Source organism: Myotis lucifugus, unplaced genomic scaffold (assembly GCF_000147115.1).
Source record: "Myotis lucifugus unplaced genomic scaffold, Myoluc2.0 scaffold_190, whole genome shotgun sequence".
NCBI classification, from domain to species: Eukaryota; Metazoa; Chordata; class Mammalia; order Chiroptera; family Vespertilionidae; genus Myotis; species Myotis lucifugus.
The window spans coordinates 1,472,602-1,488,014 of NW_005871238.1; the positions used below are offsets into that span (position 1 = coordinate 1,472,602).

General features: G+C 50.7%; 1 protein-coding gene and 1 long non-coding RNA gene across 3 annotated transcripts in view; one reads left to right on the forward strand and one right to left on the reverse strand.

Moving 5' to 3' along the window:
• Positions 1 to 7,385, reverse strand: part of CFAP45 (cilia and flagella associated protein 45) — a 19,442-nt gene extending 12,057 nt beyond the window's left edge. For both annotated transcript variants that reach the window (XM_023760713.1, XM_023760712.1), the window contains exons 1-5: positions 7,160 to 7,385; positions 5,127 to 5,263; positions 3,116 to 3,260; positions 2,586 to 2,756; positions 1,324 to 1,502 (exon numbers count right to left, since the gene is read on the reverse strand). In XM_023760713.1, the coding sequence (XP_023616481.1) occupies positions 1,324 to 1,502; positions 2,586 to 2,756; positions 3,116 to 3,260; positions 5,127 to 5,263; positions 7,160 to 7,315 (788 nt within the window). In that variant the 5' untranslated portion in view covers positions 7,316 to 7,385. The remainder of the gene's footprint in view (positions 1 to 1,323; positions 1,503 to 2,585; positions 2,757 to 3,115; positions 3,261 to 5,126; positions 5,264 to 7,159) is intronic.
• On the forward strand, positions 4,711 to 6,723 carry LOC111827596. Its single transcript, XR_002831225.1, has 3 exons — positions 4,711 to 5,043; positions 6,357 to 6,497; positions 6,581 to 6,723. It is a non-coding gene; the product is annotated as an uncharacterized LOC111827596 (long non-coding RNA).
• Positions 7,386 to 15,413: the final 8,028 nt, after the last annotated feature.

Below are 15,413 nucleotides of genomic sequence, written 5' to 3' on the forward strand. Positions count from 1 at the left end.
CCCCGGGTCTTGTCATCCCACCTTATTTCCTATGCCCAGGTTGCTAACTCTCTTTCTTATACCCTATCTTACATTTTGAGATTGTCAAATGCTAGTGAACAGGGCTGAGTCTGACAAACCAGATTCTACAATCAATGTGGCATGGCTCCCTATGTGTTATTGGGATGTCAATAGACTTGGAAGCACCCAGACCTCGTGATATACACGTAAAGACTGGAAGAATGAGAGATGACACCAATCAGAATAAGAATCCAGGAGAAAGAGTACAAAAGTCACTTCCAGGTAGAGCACTTGATGGCTTCATGACTCCAGATGAAATAAACAGGTGTAATGAGTAAGAGTTGCATGAAAGCAGGTTTAAACTCAGTACAAGGACCAGCTCAAATCATTAGAGCTGCCTAATGAGGCAGAGATATTTCCTTGATTGGAGCTATTTATGCAGAAGATGAAGAGCCATTTAGTCATTAAATAAACGTTTATTGGAAGCCTACTATAGTCTACCAGGTGCCTACTAGAAGTCTAGAGATGAATGGTGCAAGAGAACAGAATACAGATGGGGGAAGAGAACTGCCATTCAGTGTAGCACAAGCACTATTTATGGAAGTGATTTTTGTAGTATGTGGTTGGTGTACTAAATCTAGGACACTATGACTTTATAATTTACCTGTCCTGGGTCTTATCCTTTTCTGTAAAATGAAGAAAACTAAATTCATTTATTCAAACATGTATTAAGAACCTACTACAGGCCAGACACTCTGCTAGGCCCAGGAGCTACAGAAATAAATGAGGCAGGGACCCTGTCCTCCATGACCATGCAGTGTAGTGAGGGTCAGAGACAACAATGCAAGAAATGGTGTGCTAGATATCAACACAGTGTGATGGGACACAGAGGACAGAGCCACTGAGCCTCCTGGGGAAGTGAGGGAGGTGTCTCGGGGGAGGTGACAGCAAACTACATACTAAGGGAAGAGACAGTGTTTTCCAGGGAAAAGTAAAGAGAAGGGTATTCAAAGCAGTGGGAGCAACAAAAGTCATGAACTTGTGACAAGACCTGGCATGGTGGGGGACGGGGGAAACATAGAGTCGATGGCAGGTAATGGTGACCAATGAGGCTGGATGGGGGCCAGATGGTGAAGCACCGGTTATGATCTTGGAAACAAGCTTTAGGACGTTCTGTGGTTCCATAATCACTTTATAAAGGTTTTGAGATAATAATAGATGATGACAATGGCCGTTTCTCATCTCTTCCCTCTGTGGAAGTCTACCTGGACCTAAAGATTCAAGAAAATGACAGAAAGAAAGATGCCCAAACCACCTCTTTACCGGATTCTTTCCTCTCTCCTCTTCTTGGAAAGATCCTCCTGCCTTTGAAGGGATTTCTGCCGTTCCGTCTCCATCATCTGATCCAACCGCTTCTCCTCTGCATCCAGTTCTTTTTGAATCAGCTTTTTCTCCAGGATCTGGGCATCCCGGATGGCATGGCACTTGGCATTAAGGATGATCTGCGGAGTAGAAGTGAGATTGTGGTACTAGGTCGGGGGGTAAGGTTAGGAAGGGATGCACCATGGGGGTGTGGAAGTTGGAGGGAAGAGAAATGGGAGTGGAATGTTACCACATGTGCTAGAAATGCACATGGCTGCTCACAAGCCCAGAAAAGCAAGAACATTCTTATATTTGACCTTCTCTTTAATATTATTCAAACATAATACCCACTGGGTTCCTGGTAAATGCTTCTTTCAGGAAACTGACTCTTAATGTTGGGGGCCATGGGTCACACTTTTGTGAAAGCTATGGGGCCCCCGGGTAGACACACAAAATCTCCATGAAACTTCAGCTACATGGTCCCCCTTAGGGACCCATGAACCGCAGTTAAGACCCTCGCTCTACTCCTCGGGGAAACTAAAACACTCATGCAGAGTCCAAGTCACCCAATTGTTAAGCTGGAAGAGCCCAACGTGATACAGAAGGGGATTTAAACCCAGGACCATCAATAAGAACCATAACGTAAAAGCTTTGGAAAATAAAAGGAGGCATAGGTAGAGAGACAGGGTGTAGATGAAGGGGTTGGGGGGTCAGCATTGTTCATTTGGTTGGGAAGAGTGAACCACATGCCAATGAGGAATTCAAATGAGCCTCTGGTCTTCATGCTCTCAGATAAAGCGCTTCAAAAAGAACTCAATTGCCTGGACCACCCTCTGTGGCCAGAATTGCACTAGCAGGATAAAAATAAAAGCAAACTCCTCCCCTGTATTTATCAATCCGCAGTATGCAAAGCCTGTCCCATATATTAGTTCATTTAATCCTTCCAATAGTTCTGCCCAGTAGTTTTACTAGCCTCACTTTACAAAAGAAGCAAGCAAGGTTCAGGAGGGGCAAGAGACGTGCTGAAGGTCACACCACTAGCTCAAGGCGAAGCCAGAGCTCTCTTCGATCACAGCAACCACGTGACAGATACGGCTCTCCCCCACCTTCCTTCCCCAACCCCCCAGCAACCCCTCACCTCGCCCCCTCCTTGCCCCACCTCCAGCTGAAGCCAATGCTGTCCAGTGTGTGGATAAGAGGAGGGGGAAATGCAGAGCCCCGACCTTGCTCATGTCCCTGAGCTCCTCCTCCTGCTCTATCCGCAGCTTGTTGGCTCTCTGCAGAAGGTTCTGGGCCCTCTCCTTGGCCTCCTCCTCTAGGTCATAGAGCTTCTTGTTCTTCATCCAAATCATTTCCTTCTGTTTCATGACCTTCTTGCGTGTGGTGACTGCATCCTACAGAAGACCGTCTGCATCAGTGTGGGATGGTTCCCTGCGCTGTGTCCTGGGCACTAGACTGGCTACCACAAGTGACCCCAATATTATGCTCGCTCCACCCCACCATGCTATCAGAACCCAGAAGTTTCTCAGCCTGGTTTTATCCTCACCCCTCCCCATCTCCACCCCCACCGCCCCCTACCCGCATTGTTCCCACAACTGATCTTCATTCGATAGCATATCTCCATCCATGCCTTGTTCCAGGGTCCCCTAACTAGAGGCCCCCCACCCTGTCTCAAGGGAAGCTGGCCCCTCCCCAGGACATTTCTCTTCTGCCCCCCCCATCCGTAGGGATCAGGGCTTGAGGGGTTAGCTACCAAGGCGGCTTCCTTCTCCTTCTTGAGGGCCTGCACCCTGGCCTCGAGTTCTTCTTTGGTCAGCACTTGGGATGCCCATTTAATCCGCTCAAACTCTTCGGGACTCATGATAAGGGACTCCCCGGAGGGATCCTCTGTGGGAACGCTGACACAAGGAACGAGCAAAGTTAGGGAGGGCAGGCTCTCGGCACTATGCTGCAGGCTTCTCTGCTCCCTTCCTCCCTCATCACTGCCGTCCCTCCCTCCGGCACACACATGGCCAGCGGGAGGACAGACTGCCGATTGCACTACGGATCCCCTGGGGAAAAACATCCCAGGAGACGGTGACGTAGCATCCTAGGCTATTAAGGACATTTTAAGAACTTTTTCTAAAAGGCCCAGCTTATGTGTTGCCATCTCTGTGTAGCCATTCATGGCCTTCCCCGCAATGTACACATATGCAGACCACCCCCCTCCCCACCAACAGACCACCTGCTGCTCCGAGCCCACCATGATCTGCTCTCACTGCCCTGTCGCAGCCGCGGGGCAGGGCCTGTTTCCTTGCTGGATTACAAACGCCATCAAGGACACAGTCTGTGTCTTAACCACATCGGCAGCCTAGTCGCCAGCCCAGCGTTGGGAACAGAGTGAGAACTCAAAACAAAGCTGCTGAATTCGACTTTAAAAATAGATTATTCCTCAAGGATGACATAAAAAGGGCAAGGGGACGCCAGACAGTTTGAAATGAATACCAGTGAGAAAGCTAAACACCCTGTCCATTCAGCCCAGAGAGAAGCTTTGAACCCTAAATATTAATTAAAATGTCTGATCAACACAGTTGGAGACAGGTCTATAGACCTCTCCTTTCCAGCCACCCAACCATTCAACAAACCAATAGGTAATTATAATGGTTACAAACAAATGACATACATTAAAGGTGGGGGTGGGGGAGGGAGGGGGTGGGAATAAAGCCGCTTCTGGGTGAGGCCCTTTAACAGGCACCAGGCAAGGAGATGTACGGCTGGGGCAGGAAGTGAAACCTCACCTAATAAAACTAATGTGGGGGGAGGCCCAGGAGGTGGAGCAAATGAGTGAGTGGATTCGGGGCTCAGCCAAGATCTCCTGGCTCACTGAGTGGCGGGCCAGACACAGCCCGGAATCTGAAATGACCAGGAATAATCGGAATCCGAGGCGGCATCTCCTGGGCTTTCAGCAGCCCTGACCGGGAGCCGGCACCTTCATCTCCGATGTGTTTTCAGAACTAGACCCCTCCAAAAAAAGGCCATTTGTGGCGGAGTCACTGGGCTGCTGACCACGTCTGGCCGTGTGATGCCAGGGCTGACCAGACATTGCTCCTGGAACTGTGTCCCAGCTTGTGACACAGGCAGCATTTTCTAGAAATGTAAGCTTTTAGCCGATGGGGCCAGAGCAGAAAGAATGGTTTCAGAGAATCGCCGAGCAACACACTGGCTCGTGTCACAATCCTGAGTGAGGCCTAAGCCCCGCAGGAGGGGCCAGGCACGGGGGCAGCTCCGGTCGGGAAGCTGTGCTGACCTAATCCCAAAAGAACCCAAGAGCCTGTGGGAATTTCCTCTTTTGGCCTCCGAGCCTGGGAAGATGCCAAGGGCCTAATTAGGCATCTGGTCAGTTTCCTTTGCTTCGGATTCCTGATGCGCCAAAAGGAAGTGATTCATCTGGACCATTCCCTCTACCAAGTGCCCTCATGGGGGCTCAGCGAGGACCCACTAAGCCCCTCCCCGCTACCAGCCGCTTCGTTCCACAGCAGGGAGAAGAGAGGGCAGAGAAAGAAGCTGGGAATCAAGGGTAAAGGGAATAACAGATACAAGAGGGGGAAGCTAAGAGGTCAAGACGAAGAAGAAAGAAGGAGAACCATAAAACCCACAGGAGCAATGACCACGAATGAAGTGGAGACTTGACCATGAAACCAGGTGGGTTCCCCATTTCCCGGCGCAGGTCCTCAGCCCCGGTGCAGCTGGGACGAGGCGGCAGGGCCTGGGCCCTGGATACTCACATGAGTTCTCGGACCAGGTCCCGGGTGATGAGCTGGATGGTCTTTGGCTTGTGCTCCAAGGCCAGAGCAGAGAAAGTTTTCTCAATGGCATGCTTATCTCGGAGCAGCACGATGGGGCTGTCGCTCTGGGCCACGGGCTATGGGTTCAGAAGGACAGCTTAGAAGCTAGTCACCTCACTTCCTGCTGGTCAGTCCTAAACTTCAAGTGTGGCCCTCCCCTCTCCTGGGGCTTCCACCCTATCCAGTGGCAGGGGAGGCTGGCTGGGGCCCAGGCTGCAGGCCCACGAGAGCAGCCAGGGCGCTGAGGAAGTAGGTGGCGCTCTGCACTTGAACATGGCCAGAGAACAAGGCCTCTATAACTTGTGCAGATACTCCTGGACAGATAGGAAGTGGGGGTTGCTAGGGTGTGTCCATACCTAACCTAAAACCATCAGGAATAAAAACTCCAAATTCTCATCTTTCCATGGTTTATAAAAGAAGTAATCCTCTCGCTGTGGACCCAAAGCAATACAATTTGTTACAGACTCATTCAATCTATGATATTCATATTTTTAAATCCTTTCTAATGATTAGTTTGCTTTGATCCCCAAAGAAAGCTATATGGGGGGCGGGGGTGGGGGGGTGGGGAGAGAAGTTAGAAATGGCTAATGGCCTGGTAGAGACCTGCCCTTAAATCTAACGTGAGAAAGTCAGAGAGTTAGAATTCAGCAAGAATACAAATTAGATATATATTTTTTTCAAAATTTTCTTGACCGTGAAGGAGTTAATAAGAAAATGAAATCGCTTATTTCAGGAAATGTTTGAACACCGGAGAACTTGTCATTCATCATTAACGCAGTGACTGTGGTCCTGAGTGGAGGCAGGGGGACCCCTCCGTGGAGGTCCTTCCTGGCCCGAGGATCTCACAGGGCACAGAGGTCCCTCCCGACTAGTGCTGCCACCTGGTGCCCATCTCTGCTTCCGAGTGGGCATGTCAGTCATGCCACAGGCCCCTTCTGCCCCCTGCTGCTGGTTGAGAGACTTCCTAGACTCTCACCCAGCAAGAGGGCCAAAGAAGCAGTGCCAGGAACAGGCGTGTTTCTGGCTGCCCCTTCTGCTGGGCAGCAGCACTACTCAGCGAACTCAGCCATTTCTAAATCTGTCTTTGCTTCGACTGGAAGAGTCCCCATGCTCCCAAAACAAACAAACAAAAAACAAGTAAATAAAATTGCATTCCTTGATTCTCTCCAGGGAAACTGCTACAGAATGGGGGTTCTCTAAATGCAGAAAGATGCCTGTCCTGATCCGTCTGAAAAGTCCCTTCACGGTGAAGCTGGTGAGAAGCAAGGATAGATGTCACCTCTCCTCTCCCCAGCCCTCCCGCTGCCAGAGGTAGTCACACCAGTATGCAGTCTTCTGCCCCTCTTTTCTCTTTCTCTCACTGCCCTTCTCGCCATGCCTCGTTCTCTTTCTAGACTTGCCTCTCTTCCTTCTCGCCTACTGAACTCCGTGTGCACCAAATTATTCCAAGGAACATCCAGCTCTCCTTAGACTGAAGGAGTTGTCAACCTCTTAGCCAGGACAACATTTGCCAATAAAGACCTGCCTGTGTCCCAAAGCTGAGAAATTGGTTTCGTTGAGCACCTGCGAAAGGAGGAGGACTTTGTGTTTTGTTCTGGTGCTGGTCTTGGATGGAGGGGGGAATGTGTCGCTCTGTGTCTTAGTCCAGTGGCCCTGCCATGTTTTCCTCAAGGATGTTCACTGAGCAACTACCCAGCTTTCTGCAGCTGAGCGTCCCCTCCAGGATTACAACAGATGTTCAATGCTGTGCAGACATGAGGACGGGATGGGTGGGGGAAGCCAGGTGTCCTGTTTATGTGGGCCCCACTACATGTCAGAGCTCCCCTGCTGGCTCTCAGAACACCCCTCTGTCTTCCTCTGAGAGGTACGAGGGAGAGGGATGACATGCACGGTGCTAGCTTTGTCCTGAGTAACACGAGTCCAGGTTACCGCCTGCACATGGCAGCTACCTGGAGGGGCTGGGTTAGGGTTACCTTGTTGCCTCCGAAGAGGCTCTCGTCTACCTCGCAGCTCACAGCTTTGGTCCGATAACGAGACCGATTCCTTGACCTGTTGGAAGTGGTGGAAGAGGAGCTCGTGACGCCAGTTGTGCTTAACGGCTGCAGGGAGAGGCAAAAGGTTTCAGCCATCAGTACCGAGTACCATCTGGACCAGCCGTGGGCAAACTACAGCCCGCGGGCCGGATCCAGCCCGTTTGAAATGAATAAAACTAAAAAAGAAAAAGACCGTACCCTTTTATGTAATGATGTTTACTTTGAATTTATATTAGTTCACACAAACACTCCATCCATGCTTTTGTTCCGGCCCTCCGGTCCAGTTTAAGAACCCATTGTGGCCCTCGAGTCAAAAAGTTTGCCCACCCCTACTCTGGACCCTTAGCAAGGTAAGCGCTTCGTCAGCCCCCGCCAAGGTAGGTAGAGGTGCATGTGGAAAAGCCACAGGGGGCAAGTACCTGGATAGAGCCTGAAATGTTGGGGACACCCCCAAAGAAGAGAGGGTTCTCTGAGTAGAGACCAAGCTCAATGAGAAGGGCATTTCTGCATTCCCTGAGCTGAAGGCCAAGTCGTCATGCCGCATGGAAGAAAGAGGGGAGGAAAGGAGGGTGGCAGGAGGGTGACCTCATTGTTGTCCCAGTCCCCATTTCCCACAGGGACACTCTCTGGTGAGGCCCCTTTGGCTTGTCTCCCCAGAAATGTATAGTGTCCGCTTCACCTCCAATAGTCTCGGCATGAGCTCCAAGCTCCCTACTCTACTACCTGAACTCTCCAAATCGCCACAATCTCCCAGTGGGGACCAGAGGGCATCAAGGATAGAAAACCACCTTGCCCGCCACTTGGCACACGGTTGGTGCCTAATAAACTTCAGTCGATGAGTGATGCTACCCTCAGACAAACCCATGCATAACGTCCACCACCTGGCGTTCACTCCCAGGACCCCTTCCATGTGCGTTCGTCCATGTTAACCACCCAGTGTCTTCCTATGTTTGGGAAGTTCCCATCAACAAGGCGTGGGAGACAAGGCTCATCTCTGACTAGCAAAGCTGAAGACACCAGATATTTGCCCTCCGAGCCTGGGCAAAGCCCATCTGATCACCACAGCCTGGCAAGGGTTAGGAACTAGTGATGTAAAAAGGAGAACAAGGAAAACATTTGTGGCAAAAGAGGAAGTTGCAGCCATACCCAGTGTCTGGGGCAATGCTGATGAGGACACCGGCAGCAGCACCCCGCAGCCAGAGCTGCCAGCATCAGGGTACAACACAGCATCAGGGTCCCCGCCAGACCAGCGCTGGGTTGTGATTTTGGCCTCTGTTCTGGCTGCAACTTCTCCTTTTCTTCCCATTTTCCAAGCCTGGTTTCCCAGCCTTGGTGTAAAGTCCATGCGCTTCCCAAAATCCTTAAATTAGAGCTTTGGCTCTGCTGCTTCTAACCAGGAGCCCTGACTAATACCAACTCATTCCCAGAGCTCATCCAGCTTCAGCTCAGGCCCCAGAAAACTCTCTCCAAAAAGGTGGCTTCTGTGAGGACGGAGGGACCACTCCAGGCTTAACCCACAGCTGATTCAAGTCTCACTTTGGAGGAGCCCACATCTCCCCCAGGTCTCTAAGCTGGGATGTCTCCGGGGAAGGGGCTACACACACTGGGTCTCCCAAGCCTGGGACTCAGCAGCTGTCAAGGGGGCAGGGTGGACAGGGAAACGGACTGTGCATTTCAGGGCTCCAAACCCTGGACAGTGTGTTTTGAAAGCTCTCTCTCACCCGCCATCACCAACCAGACACCCCAGCACTACTCTGCCCGTATCAGGTTTCCACACTATGTGGGCCATGACTCTCCAGCCGGCTCTGTTCCGTGCGAGCAGCACTGCTGTATGTCCTGCCCGTCACTGCCCGGCCCTGCTAGCAACAGGCTTTCGGAGGGACCCGTCCTGGGAAGACTCAGTCAGCCCCCCTAGAGCAGAGCAGAAAAGCTGGGTTTATTGAAAGGCAAATACCGCAGCCTGAGGAGGCTCATAACAGACTCAAGGTGAGTCGAGAGCAACTGCCCCCCTTTCCACCGAAAACAGAGTCAGAGGAAATGAACAGACACTGCAATAGGTGGGATTGAGGCTAAGCAATGGGAATAACTGGAAAAGGTGGAGGAGACTGGATCGTGAGGAATGGTGTGAGTTCTGTACATAATCAAGGAAGAGGATGTGGTCCTGACACACAGTAGGAGCTCAATATGCATTTGATGGAGAATGAATGGATGAAACCAAGAAAGATGGCCTCTCCAGGGCTGAGGCCAGATGGAGATGGAAGCCTTTCTGGAATAGGCCCGCCTGACTCCAGGTCACTCCGCCACTCCACACTTTCCACATCGCCTATGGCCTGCACTGTGGAAAGGAAGGTCTGTGAAAAGGTTAGAGGTCAGATGGGAAGTATCATTATTGTTTTGTGTTTGTTTTCCTGTTGTTGGTTTGTTTGTTTGTATTTTCAAGAATTCCTGCCCTGGACGGTTTGGCTCAGTGGTTACAGTGTTGACCTGCGAACTGAAGGTATGTGCCCTTGATCGATTCCCGATCGAGGGCACGTACCTCTGTTGCAGGTTCAATTCCCAGGCCTGGTCAGGGCGCAAGTGGCAGGCAACCAATTGATATGTCTCTAACACATTGATATTCCCTGTTTCTCTCTCTCTCTCTCTCTCTCTCTCTCTCTCTCTCTCTCTCTCTCCCCCTGCCCCCCACTCCTCCGCCCCTTCCACTCTCTCAAAAAATCAGTGGGAAAAATATCCTCACTCCTTGGGTAAGGATTTTAAAAAGAAAGAACTCCTGCAGGTTCTCCCTTGTGCTCGGATGGGTCCTCGGGACTGATGCTCCATCTCCTCTCTCCTACACCCTTGGTACCCAGGTCATGAGGAAGTCACACAAGAGATACTCGACTGCCTGAGCCTAGAAGTCAAAACAGAAGGAAGAAAACAAATGACCACAGAGAAGTGGCCGCTGAGCAGAGCCGAGGGAAGCGCTGGGCTCCAGGGCTGGGTGGCTGAGAAAACCTCACTTGGGAAATGCTGACTGTGAAGCCACAGCCACACATTAGGGTCAGAATCACCAGTTTTGCCAAGAGTAGCAAGAAGGACTGGAGAGGTCACTGTGTAAAAATGCTAGAAAAAAAGAAGAACCAAGCAGAAATGGAAAGTTAGACCCCTCTGGGCCAGAGGCAGGAGCCAGAAGGTGCTTTCAGGTGGGGAAGGGCTGGTTTGATTTCTCTCATGGCCAAGTAAACACCCCCACGAAGCTGAGCAGTGCCTGTCCAGGCCCTGGGGGAGGCAGGTCTTGAAGAAAAGGAAGAGAGACCGATAAAAACTGGTAGTAATAGCTGAGGAGGCAATGGGGGTTGGGGAAGATGAGGACTGGGGACAGATAAAGATGCCAGACCTGCTTTAAAATGTTCATCTTGGTGACTTAGTTCTCATCCAGCAGCTCAAAAAGTGGGCCACTGCTTGGAACTCCGGGAGAGAGACTGATGCGTAATATTAGTCAGTCAATTGCATGGTGATTTTGACTTAGTCATTAGTATAGGATGATCTACACAACCTACTGTTTTAAAGAAAGCAAATTATAAAAAACATGCATGTAACCCTATAAAAATATTTGTATGAGGGTATGCACCCAGAATGTGTTACTGAAAGAATGTTCACGAGAAAGGTTTAATTTCAGGTGCGCATTATCATCTTAAGATGTTTCTTGTATTGAATAATTTTCTGCAGTGAATAGATAACTCTTTTTATGATCAGGGAAAAAAAACTATTTTTATTTAAAAACAGAAACACAGCAATGGGCCTGATGCCCCAACTCTGAACACAGGTGAGTCTAGCCCTTTAAAAACTACAGCATTTTATGTCCCGGGATGTTCCACTCAATTCCAGCAACGCAGAGCTGGGACGGGGCTGAAACAGGTCAGCATGGAGCTTGCCCGACAGAACTATAACGCCTGTCAGCAGAACAAAGATGAAGTCATGTTCTTTCCTGTCCTCTCCACCCAGGATCTGGTTCCTCTTTTGCATTAGGTTCACTGCAGGTTAGCAAATTCAGGCTTCAAGCTCTGGGCCTGATTCTACTTATTTTTTCTATAGGCTTTGGTTACTGAGAAGAAGGGGATGCCCAGGCAGCAGGCACCTTGCCTTTTACTAAGTGATTCACTCAGCTCATCTCTTTCCTCAAATGGAACCAGATTGGTCACCTGTGAGATGACATCTGAAGGTGACATTCTAGTCCAGTGATGGTGAACCTATGACACGCGTGTCAGAGGTGACACACGAACTCATTTTTTTGCTTGATTTTTCTTTGTTAAATGGCATTTAAATATATAAAATAAATATCAAAAATATAAGTCTTTGTTTTACTATGGTTGCAAATATCAAAACATTTCTATATGTGACACGGCACCAGAGTTAAGTTAGGGTTTTTCAAAATGCTGACACGCCGAGCTCAAAAGGTTCGCCATCACTGTCCTAGTCCCTCCTCCTACAGGATGTTGTTTTCCTTGTTTTTGTAAAATCCTGAAGATATGCCCAATAGTGAGCCTCACCCCACCACCACTACCTTTCCCCATCCCCCCAAACACCCTCAAAACCACTGGGAAGCAGCATACACACACACACACACACATTTACATACATACACACGCACCCTCGCTCACACACACCTGGCCTACCAGAAGAGCAGAGGTCCCTACCTTGGGCCACTGCTTCTCAAAGGTGCCTTTGTGCCCAGTCCTGTCCAAGGGATTTCAGAAGGGCTCCGTCAGCAGGCCAAACCTCTGCCCTGAGTGGCCCTTGGGTGGGGAACCCCTGATCTGGGTGCACAGAAGCCTACAAGTCTAGCCCAGGCACAACTTACTGATTAATTTGGGCTTGGAAATATAAAATGTTTAAAACAGGAGAAAAAAAGAACTAACATTCACTGTATGCCCTTATATGCCAGGCATGGTGCTAGGCTCTCACAGACAGACATGCACCCCACACCACTGAGCCTGGAAGGCACTGACAGCTGAGAGTGACAGGCATAAGGAATGCTCAGGGAACCCTGCAGGGAGTCCTCAGAAGCGGGGACCTTTGCTGAAGACGTGTTTATTTTATAACTAACAAACTCTTCTGAAATCTCTACACCTGACCCACTGAGCCCCAGAAAAGCAGCGTCACCTCTGGGCATGAGTATGTCCGCCAGATCACCCAAGGAGCCACCTTTCCCACCCGGTATGTCCCCAGAAATTCTAGGGTTATTTCCAATACCCCAAGGCTGCAGCTCCTGTTCTCAGCCCTTCTTCCTTCTCCCTCGGGGACCTGCACACTCCTCACTGGAGCCCAGGCATCCCCTGCTAGGTCCTCCCAGGCCTGCTGCCCTTCTCAGCCCTCATGACCCTGGCAGTCCTTCTACCCCAGGAAACCCTGGCTGGCCAGACCTGTCCCCATCGCTCTCCGGGGCCTTTCAGACCTGGTACCTTCCTCATTTGTTCATTCTTTTGCAAATGATTGTTGAGTATATACCGAGGGACCCAAGCCCCAGCAACAGAAGAGAAAGCTGAGCATATTAGGTGACTTATGTGTTGTCACTCTGCTAGTTCGTGGCAGAACAGGTCTATGTAACCTGTGATCCGGCCTCCTCACCAGTGGTTTTTCCCCATCACATCTCACAGTCTCCAGCCCAGAGGAGGCGAAGAAGGCTGAGACAGCCCTTTCTCCCCAACTCCCAGGCTCAGCAGCAGGACGCATTATAGATCCCTATCGACCCCGCCCTCGGAGGAAGAAGTTACTCAGGGATTCCCTAGTTTCTTCTAGAGGTGTCTACCCCGCTCCAGGGCCTTCCTGAGACCCAGACCGTGACCCAACTTCTGTGCTCCCCCAGTTCTCCGCTTCTCCGGCTCAGAAATCCAACCCAATTCCGCACACATGACGTGCGACCCGAGGTCTCCTCCACCACGGGGCCCTCACCATCTCAGCCGCGCCTCTGCCGCCGCCGCCGCTGGCACTGCCGAGAAGGCGCCGGGTGTTGACGCGTTGCCATAGCAACCAAGAGCCCGCGTTCCTGGCCCAGGCCCCGCCCCTGCTCCCGGCTCCCGCGGGCGGGGGCGACGTGCTGGTGGCCCCAGAAACCCGAAGCCTCCCTCTAACCAGTCGGGCCGGCGCTGGAGCTGGAGCCTGGCTCTGAAAGACTGGCCCGCCCTGGCGCGCGTCCCGCTCCTCGCTTTGGCCTTGGCTGAATTCTTGAGGCAGGACCTGAACCCTCAAGGGAATAGCATGGGCCCTCAGGGTCCAACTGCCAGCAGCCCCTCCAAGAACCAGGCCCAGGGTCACGGTTTTCCCCAGACACCCCACTAAGTTTACCGTGGTTACCATGGTTGCCCCAGTGAGGTGCCAAGCCAAACCCTGATGAGAGTTTAGTCTGCAAGAAGCAAGCAGGATCAGAAGGAACCAATTTCCCAGCAGGAGAATCTGGGTAAGCCAAAGCCAGGAGGATGTGTATGTCACTACAGAGCAGTTCCTTAAAAGGTGGGCTCAGCCCTGGCCGGTCTGGCTCAGTGGAGAGAGCTTCTGCCGGTAGACTGAAGGGTCCCGGTTCAATTCTGGTCAAGGGCACCTACCTCGGTTGCAGTCTTGACCCCCTGCCCAGGGCACATGCAGGAGGCAACCAATCCCTTCCACTCCCTCTAAAAATCAATGGGAAAAATATATATATCCTCAGGTGAGGATCAACAACAACAAAATGTGGACCTCAGACCTCCAGCTCAGAACCACCTGGGAGAGCTTATTAATAGACTATCATCAGTGATGGCGAACCTTTTGAGCTCGGCGTGTCAGCATTTTGAAAAACCCTAACTGAACTCTGGTGCCGTGTCACATATAGAAATTTTTTGATATTTGCAACCATAGTAAAACAAAGACTTATATTTTTGATATTTATTTTATATATTTAAAGGCCATTTAACAAAGAAAAATCAACAAAAAAAAATGAGTTCGCGTGTCACCTCTGACACGCGTGTCATAGGTTCGCCATCACTGGACTATCTGAATCGAAATCTGTGGAACAGGCTTTAGGGAGTCTGCCCTTTAACATTTCCCAGTTTGTATAGACTCTTCTGGAGTGGTTTTTGGGAGTTTTATGAGTTTACCAATTTGGATGAGCCCCTATGCCTCCCAACCTGCAGGGACAAAATGGAACTGACCCCCACAGCCTGCTGGCCACAACCCTCCGCAAAGTGTTCCTCCCGGAGCCAGGACATTTTTCCCTCCCGTGCTGATTGGCTTGAACTCTTAGGCCAAAAAGAAGTGACCGGGATTCTGTGAGCTGCTTCCTCACTCCCAAACCTCTCTGCAAACCCTCACAGCTGACCTTTCTGAATCGTACTTCAACTTGACTTTTCAAAGCCAATCACTGCACCCTTATCATTAGCTGCAGAGCCAGGGGCATTGAGGGCCCTTCACCAGCCCCAGGGGAATGGAGGAAGGGAGATGGGGTCACCTTCAGCTGCTTTTAAAAGGACTTACTCCGACAGGCTTTTCATTCCTTCCCTAGACTTCTCAGCCTTATCTCGTTGGGGAACCTTCAAAGGGACAAGATAGAGGGGGTTGGAGAACACCAAGTGTTGGAGGTGGGATCAGAGGGAGGGGGAGGCAAAAGTAGCTACTACACAGGGCGGAACCGAAAAGGGGGAGCACAGCCCTCAGGGCTTGGGGGTGAGGGAAGGGCTTTTCTGTTCCTGGCACCCTTCCCTTCCCAGCCTTGGCAGCATCACCCCCTCTTCACTGCGGCCCAGAGAGGCAGGAAGAGCAAGTAACCAGCCCACCGCGGACTGGATGCTTCTCCTGAGTTTTCCACCCAGTCTTTTCACAGCCACATCTCTATGGGGTAGTTATTATCCCCATCGCCAAAAAGGTAAACTGAGGCCGAGAGAGATAACTGTCTAAACTAAAAGCTGGTGTTCTTTTCTCAACCCAGGCTGCCTCTCTGAAGGAGAGGTGTTGAGGCAGGAAGGAGGGGATGACAAAGTCAGTGTAAGGAAATCACCTACCAGGACTTTGTTTGAATTTATCTCAAAGCTGTCCATGCTTAAGCTGCAGGCCTCTCGTGTGCATGAACCCCTTGCAAAGCTAATAGGGCTCTTAGCCATGTGTCTACTTGGCCATGTATTTTTGTAAATTTGAACAAGTAAGTTGGGGGATACATTTATTCTGGATTCAGTGAAACATGTTTGTG